Below are 18,052 nucleotides of genomic sequence, written 5' to 3'. Positions count from 1 at the left end.
AAACCACTGGTACTGAACCAACAGTCACATCTACACTCCCCCACCAAACCACTGGAACTGAACCAACAGTCACATCTACACTCCCCCACCAAACCACCGGAACTGAACCAACAGTCACATCTACACTCCCCCCCCCCCGAACCACCGGAACTGAACCAACAGGAACATCTACACTCCCCCCCCCGAACCACTGGTACTGAACCAACAGTCACATCTACACTCCCCCACCAAACCACTGGAACTGAACCAACAGTCACATCTACACTCCCCCCCCCCCGAACCACCGGAACTGAACCAACAGTCACATCTACACTCCCCGCTCCCACCGAACCACCGGAACTGAACCAACAGTCACATCTACACTCCCCCCCCGAACCACCGGAACTGAACCAACAGTCACATTTACACTCCCCCCCCCCCCCGAACCACCGGAACTGAACCAACAGTCACATCTACACTCCCCCCCCACCCCGAACCACCGGAACTGAACCAACAGTCACATCTACACTCCCCCACCGAACCACCGGAACTGAACCAACAGTCACATCTACACTCCCCGCTCCCACCGAACCACCGGAACTGAACCAACAGTCACATCTACACTCCCCCCCCCGAACCACCGGAACTGAACCAACAGTCACATCTACACTCCCCCCCCCCCCCCGAACCACCGGAACTGAACCAACAGTCACATCTACACTCCCCCCCCACCCCGAATCACCGGAACTGAACCAACAGTCACATCTACACTCCCCCACCGAACCACCGGAACTGAACCAACAGTCACATCTACACTCCCCCACCAAACCACTGGAACTGAACCAACAGCCACATCTACACTCCCCCCCCCCGAACCACCGGAACTGAACCAACAGTCACATCTACACTCCCCACCCCCGAACCACTGGAACTGAACCAACAGTCACATCTACACTCCCCCCCGAACCACTGGAACTGAACCAACAATCACATCTACACTCCCCCCCCGAACCACCGGAACTGAACCAATAGTCACATCTACACTCCCCCCCGAACCACCGGAACTGAACCAACAGTCACATCTACACTCCCCCCCGAACCACCGGAACTGAACCAACAGCCACACCTACACTCCCCCACCAAACCACCGGAACTGAACCAACAGTCACATCTACACTCCCCCCCCCCGAACCACCGGAACTGAACCAACAGTCACATCTACACTCCCCCCCCCCGAACCACCGGAACTGAACCAACAGTCACATCTACACTCCCCCCCCCCCCGAACCACCGGAACTGAACCAACAGTCACATCTACACTCCCCCCCCCCCGAACCACCGGAACTGAACCAACAGCCACATCTACACTCCCCCCCCCCAAACCACTGGTACTGAACCAACAGTCACATCTACACTCCCCCACCAAACCACTGGAACTGAACCAACAGTCACATCTACACTCCCCCACCAAACCACCGGAACTGAACCAACAGTCACATCTACACTCCCCGCCCCCCCCGAATCACCGGAACTGAACCAATAGCCACATCTACACTCCCCCCCCCCCGAACCACTGGTACTGAACCAACAGTCACATCTACACTCCCCCACCAAACCACTGGAACTGAACCAACAGTCACATCTACACTCCCCCCCCCCGAACCACCGGAACTGAACCAACAGTCACATCTACACTCCCCCGCTCCCACCGAACCACCGGAACTGAACCAACAGTCACATCTACACTCCCCCCCCGAACCACCGGAACTGAACCAACAGTCACATCTACACTCCCCCCCCCCCCGAACCACCGGAACTGAACCAACAGTCACATCTACACTCCCCCCCCACCCCGAACCACCGGAACTGAACCAACAGTCACATCTACACTCCCCCACCGAACCACCGGAACTGAACCAACAGTCACATCTACACTCCCCCACCAAACCACTGGAACTGAACCAACAGCCACATCTACACTCCCCCCCCCCGAACCACCGGAACTGAACCAACAGTCACATCTACACTCCCCCCCCCCGAACCACTGGAACTGAACCAACAGTCACATCTACACTCCCCCCCGAACCACTGGAACTGAACCAACAATCACATCTACACTCCCCCGCCGAACCACCGGAACTGAACCAATAGTCACATCTACATTCCCCCCCCCCGAACCACCGGAACTGAACCAACAGCCACATCTACACTCCCCCCCCCCCCCCCCGAACCACTGGAACTGAACCAACAGCCACATCTACACTCCCCCCCCCGAACCACCGGAACTGAACCAACAGTCACATCTACACTCCCCCCCCGAACCACTGGAACTGAACCAACAGTCACATCTACACTCCCCCCCCGAACCACTGGAACTGAACCAACAGTCACATCTACACTCCCTCCCCGAACCACCGGAACTGAACCAACAGTCACATCTACATTCCCCCCCCCCACCCCCGAACCACCGGAACTGAACCAACAGTCACATCTACACTCCCCCCCCCTAACCACCGGAACTGAACCAGCAGCCACATCTACACCCCCCCACCGAACCACCGGAACTGAACCAACAGTCACATCTACACCCCCCCACCAAACCACTGGAACTGAACCAACAGTCACATCTACACTCCCCCCCCCCGAACCACCGGAACTGAACCAACAGTCACATCTACACTCCCCCACCAAACCACCGGAACTGAACCAACAGCCACATCTACACTCCCCCCCCGAACCACCGGAACTAAACCAACAGTCACATCTACACTCCCCCCCCGAACCACCGGAATTGAACCAACAGTCACATCTACACTCCCCCCCCGAACCACCGGAACTGAACCAACAGTCACATCTACACTCCCCCCCCCCCCCGAACCACCGGAACTGAACCAACAGTCACATCTACACTCCCCCCCGAACCACCGGAACTGAACCAACAGTCACATCTACACTGCCCCCCCCCACCGAACCACCGGAACTGAACCAACAGTCACATCTACAGTCCCCCCCCCGAACCACCGGAACTGAAACAACAGTCACATCTACACTCCCCCCCCCGAACCACTGGAACTCAACCAACAGTCACATCTACATTCCCCCCCCCCCGAACCACCGGAACTGAACCAACAATCACATCTACACTCCCCACCCCCCGAACCACCGGAACTGAACCAACAATCACATCTACACTCCCCCCTCGAACCACCGGAACTGAACCAATAGTCACATCTACACTCCCCCCCCGAACCACCGGAACTGAACCAACAGTCACATCTACATTCCCCCCCCCCCCCCGAACCACCGGAACAGAACCAACAGTCACATCTACACCCCCCCCACCGAACCACCGGAACTGAACCAACAGTCACATCTACACTCCCCCCCCAAACCACCGGAACTGAACCAACAGTCACATCTACACTCCCCCCCCGAACCACCGGAACTGAACCAACAGTCACATCTACACTCCCCCCCCGAACCACCGGAACTGAACCAACAGCCACATCTACACTCCCTCCCCGAACCACTGGAACTGAACCAACAGTCACATCTACACCCCCCCCACCGAACCACCGGAACTGAACCAACATTCACATCTACACTCCCCCCCCCCGAACCACCGGAACTGAAACAACAGTCACATCTACACTCCCCCCCCACCGAACCTCCGGAACTGAATCAACAGCCACATCTACACTCCCCCCCCCGAACCACCGGAACTGAATCAACAGTCACATCTACACTCCCCCACCAAACCACCGGAACTGAACCAACAGCCACATCTACACTCCCCCCCCGAACCACCGGAACTGAACTAACAGTCACATCTACACTCCCCCCCCCCGAACCACTGGAACTGAACCAACAGTCACACCTACACTCCCCCCCCCGAACCACTGGAACTGAACCAACAGTCACACCTACACTCCCCCCCCCCGAACCACTGGAACTGAACCAACAGTCACACCTACACTCCCCCCCCCACCAAACCACTGGAACTGAACCAACAGCCACATCTACACTCCCCCCCCGAACCACCGGAACTGAACCAACAGCCACATCTACACTCCCCCACCAAACCACCGGAACTGAACCAACAGTCACATCTACACTCCCCCCCGAACCACCGGAACTGAACCAACAGCCACACCTACACTCCCCCACCAAACCACCGGAACTGAACCAACAGTCACATCTACACTCCCCCCTCGAACCACCGGAACTGAACCAATAGTCACATCTACACTCCCCCCCCGAACCACCGGAACTGAACCAACAGTCACATCTACATTCCCCCCCCCCCCCCGAACCACCGGAACAGAACCAACAGTCACATCTACACCCCCCCCACCGAACCACCGGAACTGAACCAACAGTCACATCTACACTCCCCCCTCGAACCACCGGAACTGAACCAATAGTCACATCTACACTCCCCCCCCGAACCACCGGAACTGAACCAACAGTCACATCTACATTCCCCCCCCCCCCCCGAACCACCGGAACAGAACCAACAGTCACATCTACACCCCCCCCACCGAACCACCGGAACTGAACCAACAGTCACATCTACACTCCCCCCCCAAACCACCGGAACTGAACCAACAGTCACATCTACACTCCCCCCCCGAACCACCGGAACTGAACCAACAGTCACATCTACACTCCCCCCCCGAACCACCGGAACTGAACCAACAGCCACATCTACACTCCCTCCCCGAACCACTGGAACTGAACCAACAGTCACATCTACACCCCCCCCACCGAACCACCGGAACTGAACCAACAGTCACATCTACACTCCCCCCCCCCGAACCACCGGAACTGAAACAACAGTCACATCTACACTCCCCCCCCACCGAACCTCCGGAACTGAACCAACAGCCACATCTACACTCCCCCCCCCGAACCACCGGAACTGAATCAACAGTCACATCTACACTCCCCCACCAAACCACCGGAACTGAACCAACAGCCACATCTACACTCCCCCCCCGAACCACCGGAACTGAACTAACAGTCACATCTACACTCCCCCCCCCCGAACCACTGGAACTGAACCAACAGTCACACCTACACTCCCCCCCCCGAACCACTGGAACTGAACCAACAGTCACACCTACACTCCCCCCCCCCCGAACCACTGGAACTGAACCAACAGTCACACCTACACTCCCCCCCCCACCAAACCACTGGAACTGAACCAACAGCCACATCTACACTCCCCCCCCGAACCACCGGAACTGAACCAACAGCCACATCTACACTCCCCCACCAAACCACCGGAACTGAACCAACAGTCACATCTACACTCCCCCCCGAACCACCGGAACTGAACCAACAGCCACACCTACACTCCCCCACCAAACCACCGGAACTGAACCAACAGTCACATCTACACTCCCCGCTCCCACCGAACCACCGGAACTGAACCAACAGTCACATCTACACTCCCCCCCCGAACCACCGGAACTGAACCAACAGTCACATCTACACTCCCCCCCCCCCCCGAACCACCGGAACTGAACCAACAGTCACATCTACACTCCCCCCCCACCCCGAACCACCGGAACTGAACCAACAGTCACATCTACACTCCCCCCTGAACCACGGAACTGAACCAACAGTCACATCTACACTCCCCCACCCCCCGAACCACTGGAACTGAACCAACAGTCACATCTACACTCCCCGCTCCCACCGAACCACCGGAACTGAACCAACAGTCACATCTACACTCCCCCACCAAACCACCGGAACTGAACCAACAGTCACATCTACACTCCCCCCCCCCCCCGAACCACCGGAACTGAACCAACAGCCACATCTACACTCCCCCACCAAACCACCGGAACTGAACCAACAGCCACATCTACACTCCCCCCCCGAACCACCGGAACTAAACCAACAGTCACATCTACACTCCCCCCCCGAACCACCGGAACTGAACCAACAGTCACATCTACACTCCCCCCCCGAACCACCGGAACTGAACCAACAGTCACATCTACACTCCCCCCCCCCCCGAACCACCGGAACTGAACCATTCACCTATCTAACAGCCTCTTAAATGTCCCTAACGTTTCTACCTCAGCTAGTAACCATTGCAGGGCATTCCACGCACCACCATTCTGTGTAAAATACCTATGTGTGACAGCTGTCCCTTTACTTTCCTCCAGTCATCTTAAAATTATGACCTTTATATTAGCCACTTCCGCCCTGGAAAAAAAATTCCATAATACAACAAGCCGTAGAATCAGAATTAGGCCATTCAGCCCATCAAGTCTACTGTGCCATTCCATCATGGCTGATTTATTAATCCTCTCAACCCCATTCTCCTGCTTTTCCCCATAATCTTTGATGCTCTGACTAATCAAGAACCTATCATCCTCTGCTTTAAATATACCCACTAACTTGGTCTCCCTACTGGTCTGTAGTAATGTATTTCACAGATTCACCACTGTCTGACTAAAGAAATTCCTCCTCTTTTCTGTTCTAAAGAGGCATCCCTCTATTCTGATGCCATGCTCTCCGGTCCTCAACTCCCCCACTATAGGAAACTTCCACTCAATCGAAGTCTTTCAACATTCAATAGGTTTCAATGAAATCCCCCTCATTCTTCTAAACAATGAGTACACGCACAGAGACATCAAATGCTCCTCATACATTAACCCTTTCATTGCCAGGATCATTCTCATGACCCTCCTCTGGAGCCTCTCCTGAGAATGAGAGGTGGTGGACGATGGAACCATGAGTGATTGGAGTTTCACTGTGGAGGGATACAATGATGGAAACAGATACAGAACAACTGCATGGATTGACAAGACATTCCCTCAGAGACCTCTCCCCCAGCACCATGTATCACTGTCTACCCCACTGATCTTAACCCAGCTCTCTCACACTGTCCCTCAGTGACCCCTCTCCCCAGCACAGTCACTGACTGTATCCCCACTGACGTTAATCCAGCTCCCACAAATTGTCCACAATGATCCCTTACTCCAGTGCCGTGTCACTCTCTATCCCCACTGACATTAACCCTGCTCCCTCATACCGTCCCTCATTGACCCCTCTTCCCCCAGTGCCCTGTGTCACTGACTATCCCAACGTTAACCCAGCTCCCTCACACCATCCCTCAGTGACCCCTCACCCCAGTGCCCTGTGTCACTGACTGTATCCCCACTGACATTAATACAGCTCCATCACACCGTCCCTCAGTGACCCTTCTTCCCTAGTGCCGTGTCACTGACTGTCCCAACATTAACCCAGCTCCCTCACACTGTCCCTCAGTGACCCCTCACCCCAGTGCCCTGTGTCACTGACTGTATCCCCACTGACATGAACCCAGCTCCTGTGTTCCCAGGTCTGGGAGTCAACTGGGAACCTTTGGTCACTAAGATGGCAGCAGTGGGCTGTATTCTGGCAGAGTCCGCAATCGTTTGCTACGGCAGAGATTGCTGTGTGAAGATGGAGAGGTGGTTTGGAAGGTACCTGAACGAAAATGTACACCAGGACCAGTGGCACTATGATTATAGTGAACCACGGTGTGCTGACCATTATTACTATCATGGTGGACAGGGAGATGAAGAATGTTGCGAGGAACATCTGGAATGTGATTGGGATCACTTCGTCAATCACGTTAATGTCCTTGCCAAAGCGATTGATGATGCGCCCGATTGGTGTGGTGTCATAGAATGCCTGAGGTGTGTGTAACTTGTTGTCCAAGAGCCGTGAGTGGAGCTGCCGAGCAGCACCCAGGCCTCTGACCATCAGTGTGAAGGAGGCGATCATTACTAGCAACCCTGTGGTGGAAACACAATGCAATTCCAGAGTGACGGTTAGCACATGGACTGAGCGCCACATCCCGACCTCCCGCAGCCTGGGCACCAAGCACCAAGCACCCTCCTGACGATCCAGGGCAACACAGCAACACCACCCCCAACTTTCCAGCAGTCCAGGCACAGCAACACCACCCCCACACGCCAAGCCAATCATTGAACCTGCCCTCCACAAGCAGATTCTCTCGTGGGAACTCAGAGAAACGCAAATCTCTCACACCCTTGCTCTCCACTCCCCCACCATTGCCCGGTGGCCCCTCGCCACTAACACCAATCAACATACATTCACCAGATCAGTGAGGGAGGTATAGCAGAGTGGGCTGTTGAGGGAGCTCAGTGATCAGAAGGGTTGAGGTTCTGCTCTGGGACCTACCCGAGGTTCTGATTGGACACATTCCTCTCCTTATCCTGTACCCACCAGTCCAACTCCCAACAGCAGCCCTCACCATCATCTTCTCCCTCAGGCAGATTGCTGGGCTCAGTACCCAGCACTCCAGGGGTTAGCCTGAGGGGGTGCCTCTAACTGACTTGTTCAGAATGTTGGAAGGGACCTGCAGATGTCAGGAGCAGGAGTACTGAGACCTGCAGGGCCACTATCATCTCCCCAGTTCTGGTACAAGGGCACGGCTGGAGCCCAGAACACATTCCCTGTTCATCGCTGGTCCTGTAATCACAGCCAGTCTGTCCAGTTTCACCCCCCACCCACTGCCCCTGAGCTCAGAGGGGAGTTTAGAGCCTTACCCTGTGTTAGGCCGAGAGCTGCATACACCCCCACCCGCAGGCGGGTTGTGTCGGTGGTCCTGTTGTTGCCAGCGTCGTTGGCCCAGTCACTGAGCCAGAAGTTGGCGCCAATCGCCGCGGCATTCTGGCAGCAGTACAACAGGCAAATAAGCAGGGAGCTCCAGGAGCCAACGGCCTTCAGGTACTGCCAGAACACCACCAGCTTCACCTGAAACCAGAGCCCAGTGTCATACTTTGAGACCAGCTTCCTCCCATGGCAGAGACCCACTGCCACTAGCAGTTCCACAGTTCAGTGCCAGCAAGCATTTGGTCCAGAAGTCCCATCTCCAAACTCAGTACAGGGCTCACTGCCTGGGGAGAGTGGGCTAGCATACATTAGGGGGCTGAATGTCCCAGATCAGTGCTGTGGAGACAGAACGTCATGCTGTCGTTTGGTCTCAGCCCCCATACTGAAGGCCCAACGTGGCAATGGCCAACCCCTCAACCTACACCTTCTCATCAATTGCCCAACCCCTCCACCTACACCCCTCACCAAATGCCCAACCCCTCCACCTACACCTTCTCACCAACTGGCCAACCCCTCCACCTACACCTTCTCACCAACTGGCCAACCCCTCCATCTACACCCTCTCACCAACTACCCAACCCCTCCACCTACACCCTCTCACCAACTGGCCAACCCCTCCATCTACACCCTCTCACCAACTGGCCAACCCCTCCATCTACACCCTCTCACCAACTACCCAACCCCTCCACCTACACCCTCTCACCAACTGGCCAACCCCCCCATCTGCACCCTCTCACCAACTACCCAACCCCTCCACCTACACCCTCTCACCAACTACCCAACCCCTCCACCTACACCCTCTCACCAACTGCCCAACCCCTGCACCTACACCTCACCAACTGCCCAACCCCTCCACCTACAACCTCTCACCAACTGCCCTACCCCTCCACCTACACCTCACTAACTGCCCAACCCCTCCACCTACACCTTCGCATCAAGTGGCCAACCCCTCCACCTACACCTTCTCATCAACTGGCCAACCCCCTCCACCTACACCTCACCAACTGCCCAACCCCTCCACCTACACCTCACCAACTGCCCAACCCCTCCACCTACACCCTCTCACCAACTGCCCAACCCCTCCACCTACACCCTCTCACCAACTGCCCTGCCCCTCCACCTACACCCTCTCATCAACTGCCGAACCCTCCACCTACACCCTCTCACCAAATGCCCAACCCCTCCACCTTCTCATCAACTGCCCAACCCCTCCACCTTCTCATCAACTGCCCAACCCCTCCACCTACTCCCTCTCACCAAATGCCCATCCCTCATCTACACCTTCTTACCAAATGCCCAACCCCTCCACCTTCTCATCAACTGCCCAACCCCTCCACCCTCTCCTCAACTGCCCAACCCCTCCACCTACTCCCTCTCACCAACTGCCCAACCCCTGCACCTACACCCTCTCACCAACTGGCCAACCCCTCCACCTACACCTCATCAACTGCCCAACCCCTCCACCTACACCTTCTCATCAACTGCCCAACACCTCCACCTACACCTTCTCATCAACTGCCCAACACCTCCACCTACACCTTCTCATCAACTGCCCAACACCTCCACCTACACCTTCTCATCAACTGCCCAACCTCTCCACCTACACCTTCTCATCAACTGGCCAACCCTCCACCTACACCTTCTCATCAACTGCCCAACCTCTCCACCAACAACTTCTCACCAACTGCCCAACCCCTCCACTTACACCCCTCACCAAATGCCCAACCCCTCCACCTACACCCTCTCACCAACTGGCCAACCCCTCCACCTACACCTTCTCACCAACTGGCCAACCCTCCACCTACACCTTCTCATCAACTGGCCAACCCCTCCACCTACACCTTCTCATCAACTGGCCAACCCCTCCACCTACACCTTCTCATCAACTGCCCTATCCCTCCACCTACACCTTCTCATCAACTGCCCAACACCTCCACCTACACCTTCTCATCAACTGCCCAACACCTCCACCTACACCTTCTCATCAACTGCCCAACACCTCCACCTACACCTTCTCATCAACTGCCCAACCTCTCCACCTACACCTTCTCACCAACTGGCCAACCCTCCATCTACACCTTCTCATCAACTGGCCAACCCCTCCACCTACACCTTCTCATCAACTGCCCAACACCTCCACCTACTCACCAACTGCCCTATCCCTCCACCTACACCTTCTCATCAACTGCCCAACACCTCCACCTACACCTTCTCACCAACTGCCCTATCCCTCCACCTACACCTTCTCATCAACTGCCCAACCTCTCCACCAACAACTTCTCACCAACTGCCCAACCCCTCCACTTACACCCCTCACCAAATGCCCAACCCCTCCACCTACACCCTCTCACCAACTGGCCAACCCCTCCACCTACACCTTCTCATCAACTGCCCAACCCTCCACCTACACCTTCTCATCAACTGCCCAACCTCTCCACCAACAACTTCTCACCAACTGCCCAACCCCTCCACCTACACCCTCTCACCAACTGGCCAACCCCTCCACCTACACCTTCTCATCAACTGCCCAACCCCTCCATCTACACCCTCTCATCAACTGCCCAACCCCTCCACCTACACCTTCTCACCAACTGCCCTATCCCTCCACCTACACCTCATCAACTGCCCATCCCCTCCACCTACACCCTCTCACCAAATGTCCAACCCCTCCACCTTCTCACCAAATGCCCAACCACTCCACCTACTCCCTCTCACCAACTACCCAACCCCTCCACCTTCTCATCAACTGCCCAACCCCTCCACCTACTCCCTCTCACCAAATGCCCATCCCTCATCTACACCTTCTTACCAAATGCCCAACCCCTCCACCTTCTCATCAACTGCCCAACCCCTCCACCCTCTCCTCAACTGCCCAACCCCTCCACCTACTCCCTCTCACCAACTGCCCAACCCCTGCACCTACACCCTCTCACCAACTGGCCAACCCCTCCACCTACACCTCATCAACTGCCCAACCCCTCCACCTACACCTTCTCATCAACTGCCCAACACCTCCACCTACACCTTCTCATCAACTGCCCAACACCTCCACCTACACCTTCTCATCAACTGCCCAACCTCTCCACCTACACCTTCTCATCAACTGGCCAACCCTCCACCTACACCTTCTCATCAACTGCCCAACCTCTCCACCAACAACTTCTCACCAACTGCCCAACCCCTCCACTTACACCCCTCACCAAATGCCCAACCCCTCCACCTACACCCTCTCACCAACTGGCCAACCCCTCCACCTACACCTTCTCACCAACTGGCCAACCCTCCACCTACACCTTCTCATCAACTGGCCAACCCCTCCACCTACACCTTCTCATCAACTGGCCAACCCCTCCACCTACACCTTCTCATCAACTGCCCTATCCCTCCACCTACACCTTCTCATCAACTGCCCAACACCTCCACCTACACCTTCTCATCAACTGCCCTATCCCTCCACCTACACCTTCTCATCAACTGCCCAACACCTCCACCTACACCTTCTCATCAACTGCCCAACACCTCCACCTACACCTTCTCATCAACTGCCCAACACCTCCACCTACACCTTCTCATCAACTGCCCAACCTCTCCACCTACACCTTCTCACCAACTGGCCAACCCTCCATCTACACCTTCTCATCAACTGGCCAACCCCTCCACCTACACCTTCTCATCAACTGCCCAACACCTCCACCTACTCACCAACTGCCCTATCCCTCCACCTACACCTTCTCATCAACTGCCCAACACCTCCACCTACACATTCTCACCAACTGCCCTATCCCTCCACCTACACCTTCTCATCAACTGCCCAACACCTCCACCTACACCTTCTCATCAACTGCCCAACCTCTCCACCAACAACTTCTCACCAACTGCCCAACCCCTCCACTTACACCCCTCACCAAATGCCCAACCCCTCCACCTACACCCTCTCACCAACTGGCCAACCCCTCCACCTACACCTTCTCATCAACTGCCCAACCCTCCACCTACACCTTCTCATCAACTGCCCAACCTCTCCACCAACAACTTCTCACCAACTGCCCAACCCCTCCACCTACACCCTCTCACCAACTGGCCAACCCCTCCACCTACACCTTCTCATCAACTGCCCAACCCCTCCATCTACACCCTCTCATCAACTGCCCAACCCCTCCACCTACACCTTCTCACCAACTGCCCTATCCCTCCACCTACACCTCATCAACTGCCCATCCCCTCCACCTACACCCTCTCACCAAATGTCCAACCCCTCCACCTACACCTTCTCACCAACTGGCCAACCCTCCACCTACACCTTCTCATCAACTGGCCAACCCCTCCACCTACACCTTCTCATCAACTGGCCAACCCCTCCACCTACACCTTCTCATCAACTGCCCTATCCCTCCACCTACACCTTCTCATCAACTGCCCAACACCTCCACCTACACCTTCTCATCAACTGCCCTATCCCTCCACCTACACCTTCTCATCAACTGCCCAACACCTCCACCTACACCTTCTCATCAACTGCCCAACACCTCCATCTACACCTTCTCATCAACTGCCCAACACCTCCACCTACACCTTCTCATCAACTGCCCAACCTCTCCACCTACACCTTCTCACCAACTGGCCAACCCTCCATCTACACCTTCTCATCAACTGGCCAACCCCTCCACCTACACCTTCTCATCAACTGCCCAACCTCTCCACCTAATCACCAACTGCCCTATCCCTCCACCTACACCTTCTCATCAACTGCCCAACACCTCCACCTACACCTTCTCACCAACTGCCCTATCCCTCCACCTACACCTTCTCATCAACTGCCCAACACCTCCACCTACACCTTCTCATCAACTGCCCAACCTCTCCACCAACAACTTCTCACCAACTGCCCAACCCCTCCACTTACACCCCTCACCAAATGCCCAACCCCTCCACCTACACCCTCTCACCAACTGGCCAACCCCTCCACCTACACCTTCTCACCAACTGGCCAACCCTCCACCTACACCTTCTCATCAACTGGCCAACCCCTCCACCTACACCTTCTCATCAACTGGCCAACCCCTCCACCTACACCTTCTCATCAACTGCCCTATCCCTCCACCTACACCTTCTCATCAACTGCCCAACACCTCCACCTACACCTTCTCATCAACTGCCCAACACCTCCACCTACACCTTCTCATCAACTGGCCAACCCCTCCACCTACACCTTCTCATCAACTGCCCTATCCCTCCACCTACACCTTCTCATCAACTGTCCAACACCTCCACCTACACCTTCTCATCAACTGCCCTATCCCTCCACCTACACCTTCTCATCAACTGCCCAACACCTCCACCTACACCTTCTCATCAACTGCCCAACACCTCCACCTACACCTTCTCATCAACTGCCCAACACCTCCACCTACACCTTCTCATCAACTGCCCAACCTCTCCACCAACAACTTCTCACCAACTGCCCAACCCCTCCACTTACACCCCTCACCAAATGCCCAACCCCTCCACCTACACCCTCTCACCAACTGGCCAACCCCTCCACGTACACCTTCTCACCAACTGGCCAACCCTCCACCTACACCTTCTCATCAACTGGCCAACCCCTCCACCTACACCTTCTCATCAACTGGCCAACCCCTCCACCTACACCTTCTCATCAACTGCCCTATCCCTCCACCTACACCTTCTCATCAACTGCCCAACACCTCCACCTACACCTTCTCATCAACTGCCCTATCCCTCCACCTACACCTTCTCATAAACTGCCCAACACCTCCACCTACACCTTCTCATCAACTGCCCAACACCTCCACCTACACCTTCTCATCAACTGCCCAACACCTCCACCTACACCTTCTCATCAACTGCCCAACCTCTCCACCTACACCTTCTCATCAACTGGCCAACCCCTCCACCTACACCTTCTCATCAACTGCCCAACACCTCCACCTACTCACCAACTGCCCTATCCCTCCACCTACACCTTCTCATCAACTGCCCAACACCTCCACCTACACCTTCTCACCAACTGCCCTATCCCTCCACCTACACCTTCTCATCAACTGCCCAACACCTCCACCTACACCTTCTCATCAACTGCCCAACCTCTCCACCAACAACTTCTCACCAACTGCCCAACCCCTCCACTTACACCCCTCACCAAATGCCCAACCCCTCCACCTACACCCTCTCACCAACTGGCCAACCCCTCCACCTACACCTTCTCATCAACTGCCCAACCCTCCACCTACACCTTCTCATCAACTGCCCAACCTCTCCACCAACAACTTCTCACCAACTGCCCAACCCCTCCACCTACACCCTCTCACCAACTGGCCAACCCCTCCACCTACACCTTCTCATCAACTGCCCAACCCCTCCATCTACACCCTATCAACTGCCCAACCCCTCCACCTACACCTTCTCACCAACTGCCCTATCCCTCCACCTACACCCTACACCCTCTCACCAAATGTCCAACCCCTCCACCTTCTCACCAAATGCCCAACCACTCCACCTACTCCCTCTCACCAACTACCCAACCCCTCCACCTTCTCATCAACTGCCCAACCCCTCCACCTACTCCCTCTCACCAAATGCCCATCCCTCATCTACACCTTCTTACCAAATGCCCAACCCCTCCACCTTCTCATCAACTGCCCAACCCCTCCACCCTCTCCTCAACTGCCCAACCCCTCCACCTACTCCCTCTCACCAACTGCCCAACCCCTGCACCTACACCCTCTCACCAACTGGCCAACCCCTCCACCTACACCTCATCAACTGCCCAACCCCTCCACCTACACCTTCTCATCAACTGCCCAACACCTCCACCTACACCTTCTCATCAACTGCCCAACACCTCCACCTACACCTTCTCATCAACTGCCCAACCTCTCCACCTACACCTTCTCATCAACTGGCCAACCCTCCACCTACACCTTCTCATCAACTGCCCAACCTCTCCACCAACAACTTCTCACCAACTGCCCAACCCCTCCACTTACACCCCTCACCAAATGCCCAACCCCTCCACCTACACCCTCTCACCAACTGGCCAACCCCTCCACCTACACCTTCTCACCAACTGGCCAACCCTCCACCTACACCTTCTCATCAACTGGCCAACCCCTCCACCTACACCTTCTCATCAACTGGCCAACCCCTCCACCTACACCTTCTCATCAACTGCCCTATCCCTCCACCTACACCTTCTCATCAACTGCCCAACACCTCCACCTACACCTTCTCATCAACTGCCCTATCCCTCCACCTACACCTTCTCATCAACTGCCCAACACCTCCACCTACACCTTCTCATCAACTGCCCAACACCTCCACCTACACCTTCTCATCAACTGCCCAACACCTCCACCTACACCTTCTCATCAACTGCCCAACCTCTCCACCTACACCTTCTCACCAACTGGCCAACCCTCCATCTACACCTTCTCATCAACTGGCCAACCCCTCCACCTACACCTTCTCATCAACTGCCCAACACCTCCACCTACTCACCAACTGCCCTATCCCTCCACCTACACCTTCTCATCAACTGCCCAACACCTCCACCTACACATTCTCACCAACTGCCCTATCCCTCCACCTACACCTTCTCATCAACTGCCCAACACCTCCACCTACACCTTCTCATCAACTGCCCAACCTCTCCACCAACAACTTCTCACCAACTGCCCAACCCCTCCACTTACACCCCTCACCAAATGCCCAACCCCTCCACCTACACCCTCTCACCAACTGGCCAACCCCTCCACCTACACCTTCTCATCAACTGCCCAACCCTCCACCTACACCTTCTCATCAACTGCCCAACCTCTCCACCAACAACTTCTCACCAACTGCCCAACCCCTCCACCTACACCCTCTCACCAACTGGCCAACCCCTCCACCTACACCTTCTCATCAACTGCCCAACCCCTCCATCTACACCCTCTCATCAACTGCCCAACCCCTCCACCTACACCTTCTCACCAACTGCCCTATCCCTCCACCTACACCTCATCAACTGCCCATCCCCTCCACCTACACCCTCTCACCAAATGTCCAACCCCTCCACCTACACCTTCTCACCAACTGGCCAACCCTCCACCTACACCTTCTCATCAACTGGCCAACCCCTCCACCTACACCTTCTCATCAACTGGCCAACCCCTCCACCTACACCTTCTCATCAACTGCCCTATCCCTCCACCTACACCTTCTCATCAACTGCCCAACACCTCCACCTACACCTTCTCATCAACTGCCCTATCCCTCCACCTACACCTTCTCATCAACTGCCCAACACCTCCACCTACACCTTCTCATCAACTGCCCAACACCTCCACCTACACCTTCTCATCAACTGCCCAACACCTCCACCTACACCTTCTCATCAACTGCCCAACCTCTCCACCTACACCTTCTCACCAACTGGCCAACCCTCCATCTACACCTTCTCATCAACTGGCCAACCCCTCCACCTACACCTTCTCATCAACTGCCCAACCTCTCCACCTACTCACCAACTGCCCTATCCCTCCACCTACACCTTCTCATCAACTGCCCAACACCTCCACCTACACCTTCTCACCAACTGCCCTATCCCTCCACCTACACCTTCTCATCAACTGCCCAACACCTCCACCTACACCTTCTCATCAACTGCCCAACCTCTCCACCAACAACTTCTCACCAACTGCCCAACCCCTCCACTTACACCCCTCACCAAATGCCCAACCCCTCCACCTACACCCTCTCACCAACTGGCCAACCCCTCCACCTACACCTTCTCACCAACTGGCCAACCCTCCACCTACACCTTCTCATCAACTGGCCAACCCCTCCACCTACACCTTCTCATCAACTGGCCAACCCCTCCACCTACACCTTCTCATCAACTGCCCTATCCCTCCACCTACACCTTCTCATCAACTGCCCAACACCTCCACCTACACCTTCTCATCAACTGCCCAACACCTCCACCTACACCTTCTCACCAACTGCCCAACACCTCCACCTACACCTTCTCATCAACTGCCCTATCCCTCCACCTACACCTTCTCATCAACTGTCCAACACCTCCACCTACACCTTCTCATCAACTGCCCTATCCCTCCACCTACACCTTCTCATCAACTGCCCAACACCTCCACCTACACCTTCTCACCAACTGCCCAACACCTCCACCTACACCTTCTCATCAACTGCCCTATCCCTCCACCTACACCTTCTCATCAACTGCCCAACACCTCCACCTACACCTTCTCATCAACTGCCCAACACCTCCACCTACACCTTCTCACCAACTGCCCTATCCCTCCACCTACACCTTCTCATCAACTGTCCAACACCTCCACCTACACCTTCTCATCAACTGCCCTATCCCTCCACCTACACCTTCTCATCAACTGCCCAACACCTCCAC

At 55.6% G+C, this 18,052-nt stretch overlaps 1 protein-coding gene across 7 annotated transcripts in view; it reads right to left on the bottom strand.

Moving 5' to 3' along the window:
* abcc3 (ATP-binding cassette, sub-family C (CFTR/MRP), member 3) overlaps positions 1–18,052 on the bottom strand; it is a 257,211-nt gene that overhangs the window by 63,652 nt on the left and 175,507 nt on the right. For 4 of the 7 annotated variants that reach the window (XR_009507548.1, XR_009507549.1, XM_059948147.1 and 1 more), the window contains one exon: positions 8,559–8,766. Coding sequence is in view for 4 of the 7 variants with exons in the window: in XM_059948147.1 (XP_059804130.1) it covers positions 8,559–8,766 (208 nt within the window). In the remaining 3 variants the exon portion in view is untranslated. Of the gene's footprint in view, positions 1–7,470; positions 7,782–8,558; positions 8,767–18,052 lie in introns of those variants that run through there. The other 3 variants (XM_059948150.1, XM_059948148.1, XM_059948151.1) reach the window with 2 other exon arrangements.

The sequence above is a fragment of the Hypanus sabinus genome, chromosome 23 (assembly GCF_030144855.1).
Source record: "Hypanus sabinus isolate sHypSab1 chromosome 23, sHypSab1.hap1, whole genome shotgun sequence".
Classification (NCBI taxonomy): domain Eukaryota; kingdom Metazoa; phylum Chordata; class Chondrichthyes; order Myliobatiformes; family Dasyatidae; genus Hypanus; species Hypanus sabinus.
The sequence above is the reverse complement of the archived record's forward strand: the minus strand, read 5'-3'. Positions and strand labels throughout refer to the sequence as shown.